General features: G+C 42.3%; 1 protein-coding gene across 1 annotated transcript; it reads right to left on the minus strand.

The window, feature by feature from the left end:
* Window positions 1–985: 985 nt before the first annotated feature.
* Window positions 986–2751, minus strand: LOC114613938 (C-C motif chemokine 12). Its single transcript, XM_028759389.1, has 3 exons — window positions 2630–2751; window positions 1664–1781; window positions 986–1283 (listed from the first exon to the last, which is right to left on the minus strand). Exons 1-3 carry the CDS (start codon window positions 2700–2702, stop codon window positions 1178–1180), a joined length of 297 nt encoding a protein of 98 aa, XP_028615222.1. The 5' UTR covers window positions 2703–2751; the 3' UTR covers window positions 986–1177.
* Between the last annotated feature and the right edge of the window lie 4615 nt (window positions 2752–7366).

A 7366-nucleotide genomic window follows, 5' to 3' on the forward strand; every position in this document is an offset into this window, starting at 1 on the left:
TATAACAAGGACACATGCTCCACTATGTTCAAGCTGGAAAGAACCCAGATGTCCTTCAACAGAGGAATGGACACAGAAAATGTGTACATTTACACAATGGGATATTACTCAGCTATTAAAAACAATGAATTCGATAAATTCTTAGGTAAATGGATGGAACTGGAAAATATCATCCTGAGTTAGGTAACCCAATCACAAAAGAACACACATGCTATGTACTCACTGATAATTGGATATTAGCCCAAAAGCTTCCAATATCCAAGATACAACTCACAGATCACATGAAGTTTATGAACAAGGAAGACCAAAGTGTGGGTGCTTTGGGTTTTCTTAGAAGGGGTAACAAAATACTCATGGGAGAAAATATGGAGACAAAGCATGGGACAGAAACTGAAGGAGGGGCTGTACAGAGACTGCTCCACCTGGGTATCTATCCCTTGTGCATTCACCAAATGTAGACACTGATGTGGATGCCATGAAGTGCATGCTGACAGGAGCCTGATATAGCTGTCTCCTTAGAGGTCTGCCAGAGTCTGAAATATACAGAGGAAGATGCTCACAGCTAACCATTGAGCTGATCATGGGGATCCCAATGAAGGAGTGAGAGAGAAAACTGAAGGAGCTGAAAGGGTTTGTGGTCCCATGAGGAGAGCAACAATACCAACCAACCAGAGCTCCCAGTGTCTAAACCACCAGCCTGGGAGCACATAGGGAGGGGCCCATGGCTCCAGCTGTAGGAGAGGATAATGGTGTCAGGCATAGGGAGGTGAGGAAGTCCTTGGTCCAGTGAAGGCTGGACACCCCAGTGTGGGGGAAATTGTGGGTGGGGAGCTGAGAGTGGGAAGGTAGGTGGGGGCATATCCTCATAGAAGCAGGAGGAGGGAGGATGGGATAGGGGGTTCCTGGGTGGGAGGGAAAGGGGATTACATCTGAAATGTAAATAAAATATTCAATAGAAAAATAAAAAAATAAATCCACAGTTTGTAAATTAAATTCAGTTTAATTGGCCCAAATATAACTTAAATATCATTAAATATTATTTAAGCGAGTTTGTGCTTAAAATTATTAAAAGCATCACTCTTTAGGTATCTTGATAAATAACTGTCACACTGCCCATGGGAATGTCAGGAGGAAATGCATAAGATTTTTCTGGAACTCTCAGCCTAGACATGAAGGTTCAAGGATGCTGTGTTCGAGACTTCTGATCCAAGTGGTTTATGGAGTCTTTAACCCACTTCTCCTGAGGGTCAGCACAGATCTCCTTATCCAGTATGCTCCTGAAGCTGTGGGGGAGAAGACACGGTTAGACAAGGTGCTCTGAGCATTCTATTCAGAGCATGGCCTATTGGTCCTAGGCCTCTTCTACTCCTCCACTGATGAAGAGGCAGGAGAGAAGATTGGGAAAGGTTAAAGAAAGACTCAGGAAGAAGCTCTGTTCTTGCTGTCCTAGCTGAATGTCTCCAGTCTCCTGACTAAATGAATGCAATCTCTCCCAACTGATGGGAAAGCATGGATTCTCCAGTGGGCTTAGTTTTCCTAGGTGAGGAGAGGATCAGATCTGGAAGATGCTGTATCTGTTTGACTTAAGACCATGAGTCCAGACTTCTCTCACTTGCTCCTCAGACAGGAAACTAGTATGGAGTGGTGGGCATGGCCAACTTACATCACAGCTTCCCGGGGACACTGGCTGCTTGTGATTCTCCTGTAGCTCTTCAGCCTCCGGATGTGAATCTTCTGCTTAACGACATTATAACAGCAGGTGACTGGGGTGAACACTGCATCTGAAAATAATTTTGCAAAGAAAGAGACAGTTAGGAGACATTTCAGGGTGCTCTCACAAGGGAAGGAAGAATGCTGGATTGTATAACCCAAGAGTTATGGCTCCCAACTTCTGTCTGTATCTAGAGCCTGGTCACAGAATATGACAGAATATGTCCTGGCTGTTAGCTATGTATGTCTGGTCACAGGATATGACAGAATATGTCCTGGCTGTTAGCCATGTATGTCTGGTCACAGAATATGACAGAATATGTCCTGGCTGTTAGCTATGTATGTCTGGTCACAGAATATGACAGAATATGTCCTGGCTGTTAGCTATGTATGTCTGGTCACAGAATATGACAGAATATGTCCTGGCTGTTAGCTATGTATGGAAAAATCTCATCAATTTCTGACACAGACAAAGACATTCTAAGAACTTGCTGTCTACCACCTTGCTGCTGTGGGCTTAGAGTTTAAGAAGCCTCTCAAGTATAAACATGTGGATGCTGTTCTTGAATGCACTATGGACCAAGACCCCCAAATTCTTCTTCAAGCCATTATATCTGTCACTCTTCTATGGCTGAGATGTCCTTCTCACCACAGAGCCACTTCTGGGTCACCTCTCCAAAAAAGGAGAGGGGATTATCTATAGCAGCTGCATTCAGCATCTTGTCCTAGAGCTGTTGTCATGAGACTTCACAGGGCCTGGCCTCAGTGCTCTGAGTGTTTGGTTCTGGCTCACTATGTCGCTGACACAATGACTCTTTTTAATTCCTCTCATAACCTGAGTCTCTCTATCTTCAAAACTGCAGACCATGCCACAGCTCTGGAATGTGCTGAGAGATTGGGAAAGGAGAAGAAGCCTTACCTGGTCCAGCCAACACCTGTGGGCTAATGGTGGTAGCTATGAGCAGGAGGCCTACAAGTGTGGAGATCTTCATGTTGAGGTCAAAGGCTTCGAAATGAAAGCTGGAGGAATCAGGAGCCAGTGTCTCTGCTCCTCTGGAAGTTCCTTCTGACTTTTATAAGCAGCATGAAGCCTGGCAGAATCCTACAGAAGGAAGGATGAAGTAAGATCCTCAGGACTGTGCTGAGTAGGCATCAGGACCCCAGGGGTGATTTCCTCTCAGCCAGAAGGAAGCTGTATGGTTTCTGTCTACTGCCAGTTTAGACTGTGAAACAGAGGAGGAAAGATATTCAGCTGAGGCTAGCAATATGAGAGAAGTGACCTCACTGGATAGGAGTTCTTATTTCTTTGAAATGGAAAAACATCGTTACAGCAAAAAGAAAGGAAACTAGAAGTCACAGTGGAGTAAAGAGAGGCCAGGGTCTGCCTCTTGGAGGGTGTCAGGAAGTTGGAGATAACGTTAAGTCTGCCACTGGCCTTTATTACAATAGGCCACTGCTATTCTAAAGCAGATAGGCTCCTCAGAACTCAGTTTGTCTCCAAATAACCCTGAAGAAATGACAAGGTCACTCCTCAGAGTTTGCCAGCCATCTCTTTCTGTTGCTTATTCTTCTCTTCCTTCTGTTACTGTGTTATACATGTTAGGTCTAGCCTTGTACATGCTAGACATGTACATTACCACAAGCTAGGCATGTACACTACCACATGCTAGGCATTAGCACACTACTACAACTGCATGACCAGCACTCCTTCTCTCTCTCTCTGTCTCTCTCTCTGTCTCTCTCTCTGTCTCTCTCTCTGTCTCTCTCTCTCTCTCTCTCTCTCTCTCTCTCTCTCTCTCTCTCATTTTTCTTCCATTTCTCTTTTGAGATAGGGCTCACTTAGTTTCCCAACAAGCCTTGAAGTAATTTTGTAGAACAGGCTGGCCTTGGGCTTATGATCTTACTGTCTTTATTTTCGAGGTAGCTGGGCTTATAGAATTGCATCATTATGTTTACCTTGTTGTCTGAAAAATCTCAAAGTCGTAGATTCTTACGTACTGGGTAGAGTGCACACTGATTCTGTAGTTGATATGATTTTAAGTGGGTGGGATCCTGTGGTGAGGGAGATCATATAGTGGAAGGATTCCACAGTGGAGTTGATTCTGCAGTGTGTGGAATCTTGCAGTGAAGAGGATCCTGTAGTGAGTTCAAGATCTTGCAGTGGGTGGGGACGTGGTCCTTCAGTTGTGGGAATCCTGCAGCGGAGGATCCGGCAATGGGTGATAGTATCCAGCAGGTGAGATCTGCACTGGGAGGGGATGATCTTATAGAGAAGAGATCTTTCGTGGGGCTGTCCTGCATTGGGAAGGGCCTGCAATGGAGGGAAACTTGCGGTGGAATTGATCCTGCAGTAGGCGGTTCTTCCCAAGTGAAATCCTTTGAAGATGATTTCATGAAGATTCTGGAAGTTTGGGTCTGTTTGCTAATAGCTTCCAAGGCACTTCAATACACTCCATAGAGGAGAGGTCACTGGAAGATGTGAAGGAAAGCCAGGTTGCCAATTGCTGCCCTCATCTGTCTCCTCTCACCACTCACACTTCCTCACCGCTGGAATCATGTATTACAGCACTTCCAGGCTGGCTCATTTCACTAAGCAACATTACAAGTTAGGTTCCTCTATGACAGCATTTATATATTAATAGCTCACTCACTACTTTTTGAAAATTAAGTCATGCTTTCTTGTGGCAAAATATGTATACCACGAAATATATTCCTAACCATGAAGTATGCAGCTCACAAGGACTTGCAATCAGCCTGTGTGGCTCTATTTTGTCAACCAAATTCTATGTTCAATAAACCATCCCCATCCCCACCTACTCCCTGATCTCAGCCATTGCCTATTCTCCAATAGCGACCACTGTTACTTACTCCTTCTGTGATTTCAACTTTCTTACCGCAAGTAAGATGACATATAATTTATTTAAATTTTCTTCAACTGTGTTATTTAACTTAGTAAAATGCCCTCAGGGAGCTTCTGTGTTGTTGCCCGTATCGTAATTGCTCCTTTTCTTGTAGGCCTTGTAAGCTCCCACACTCAGTGTACGACACAGCATGCGTATCCATTCACGAACTGAACACTCAGCTACTTCTCATGCTTCAGTCATAAATAATACTTCAACTGCATGGGTGGGCACAAGTCTCATCAACACCTGCTTTCAATTTCTTTGAGTAAATATGTAGAAGTGGTATTGCTGAATTCTATGGTATTCGTGTATTTGCTTATTTTGAGGAGCTAACTACCCTCCTTTCCCACAGAGCTGTTCTACTTGACAGTCTCAGCAGCCACACACAAGGTTCCATTCCCTCCACATCATTGAGACACTTGCTGCAGTCTTCTCTAGTAGATATCTTAGTAGGTGGGAAGTAGCCAGCCATCATGACATTTGTTTCCATTTCTGTAGTGTTTACTGGTGATGAGCTTATTTCCTGTGGACTTACCAGTATTTGTATACTTTCCTTGGAGAATTGTTTTGTCCATGTTTGACTGGAGTCATTAATTTCTGTGGAGTTGCAGATGTTCTCTGTTCTGGCTATAAATTCATTATGTAATGCAAGCGCTTCTTCCCTTTTCCCAGATTGCCTTTTCATTTTGCTGATTCTGGCCTTTGATGCTGAAAACTTTTTAGTTACCAACAAGTTTAACTTGTGGGGTTTTTCTTGTCACCCATGACTTGAGAGCCATAGTCAGAAATTCATCCAACACCTTGAAGCTTTGTCCTCTGTTGACTTCTAAGTGTTTTGTTGTTCCGGATCTTAAATTACATCTTTGATACATTTTGAGTTAAGTATTCATATGGTGCTGGGAAAGGGCCCAAGTTTATTCTTCTGCATGAGAATATCCAGTTTTCCCAGAACTATTTCTTGGAGGAAAAACAATTGAGTACTCTTAACATTTTTCTTAAAAACCTTTGAACCATTTGGCTGGAATTTATCTCTGGGACTTCTGTCCTGCTTCACTGGTCTGTGTTTCCTGTTGTGCCAACACCACACTGTTTTGGTTACTGTGAATTAGCAGAATCTTGGAATTTGAGATTATAGGTACTAGTTAGGGTTCATTGATATTTTAAGTGTATTTTAGGATGTGGCCATCTGTTTCTGGTGAATATATCACTGGGATTTGAGTCTGTAGATGGCAGTAGGATGAATTTACGTCTTAACAAAATTGTCCTCTGACCCATGAACCTAGGGTGTATTTTCCTTCCCTCGAGTCCCCTTTATTTTATTTTAAGCTATGTTTGCTAACTTCGTTCTACAGTCCTAACATCATCCTCATTCTTAATTCTCTCTTTTTTGAGACTATTATGAATGTAATTGCTTTCAAAATTCACTTTCAACCACTCATTGCTTCTGTAAAGAACTTGTGTGGAACTTGTAGGTGACTTTTAAGAACTCTCAGCATACAAGTCCTCTTTTAGATAAATATTCTTGCTGATAATTTCTTCCAATCTGTGACTTGACATTTGTTCAACAGCATCTCTCATAGAGTGGAAGATTTCATTTTCATGAAATCTAATCTATCAGTTGTTTTGTTTGTGGTGTGTACTTCTGATGTGTGTCTATCAAGTTAATACAAAATACAGTCACCTATGTTTTCCATTTTATCTTCTAGAAGTCATTTCTTTATTGACTGAGGATTTCATACTTGTACATCATTCGATCATGCCCACATCCCATTCCCTACCTTGCAATTATCCACCCTCCCAGCCCTATCACCACTCTCTCCTCCCAGTTTCATATGTTCTCTGTCTTTTAAAACCCACGGTGTGCACACAGCGCTGTGTAGTCTGAATGTTAAGCGGTAGATACACTTATGTCTGTGACTCACTTCACATTAATTTCTGTGAAAAGCTTGAGATCTATGTTTGGATCCATTTTCTTATTGTGTGTTCGCCCAGTTGTTACAAATCCATTTGCTGAGAAATCTCCTTTGAATTGCCTCTGCTGCTTTTCTAAAGGCAGTTTGTGTGGATTTATTTCTGTCCCATTGATTTATTTTCTATTATATCACCAGTCCTGTGGCATATTGGTGACTGTAGCCCTGTGGTAAATCTCAAAGTCAGGTAACGTGAGACCTCTGGCTTTATTCTTCAGTGTTGTATGAATTCATCTGGCTGTTTTGTCTCTCCGTATAAACTTTAGAACCACTCTGTCAATAGCCATCAAAGAACTTGATGAGATTTTGATTGAAATTGTGTTGAATGAAGAGGTCAGCTGGGGAGGAGCTTGAAGGCTGACAGTGTTGATTGACTCTCCCACCTGAACACAGAGATCTCTCCATTGGCTTACTTTTTCCCTCTCACAGAAATTTGTGGCTTTTCTCATGGTATCATCCACTTTTCCTATGGTTAAGTCCTATGTACATTATTTTTAGTGGTACTATAAATGATAAAGTATCATTAACTTTCTGTTCATTTGTGACATCTTAGAAGGCTATCATAACATCATAACTTCATATTCTGCAACCTTTCTATGATCACAAATCAACTGTAAGAGTGTTGTTGTTGTATCATTGTTGATTCTTTGTGATTTTCTGTAAAAGACAATCATGTTGCTCTTAAATGCAACTTAGCTTCTTCCTACTAGTACACTTTTTGTTTTCTTGTCTAGGCTAAGGAGTCAGCCAGGACTTCCACCGATGTGGTACTGCAGGGGTGAG

The sequence above is a fragment of the Grammomys surdaster genome, unplaced genomic scaffold (genome assembly GCF_004785775.1).
Source record: "Grammomys surdaster isolate TR1022 unplaced genomic scaffold, NIH_TR_1.0 126278, whole genome shotgun sequence".
Taxonomy (NCBI): domain Eukaryota; kingdom Metazoa; phylum Chordata; class Mammalia; order Rodentia; family Muridae; genus Grammomys; species Grammomys surdaster.

Excerpts from the sequence above, each read along its gene's own strand:
- LOC114613938 (XM_028759389.1), bottom strand. The coding sequence starts at position 2,702 with ATGAAGATCTCCACACTTGTAGGCCTCCTGCTCATAGCTACCACCATT. Across the intron at positions 1,782-2,629 it reads ACAGGTGTTGGCTGGACCAG|ATGCAGTGTTCACCCCAGTC; the intron begins GTAAGGCTTCTT and ends AATTATTTTCAG. Across the intron at positions 1,284-1,663 it reads TGTCCCCGGGAAGCTGTGAT|CTTCAGGAGCATACTGGATA; the intron begins GTAAGTTGGCCA and ends TCTCCCCCACAG.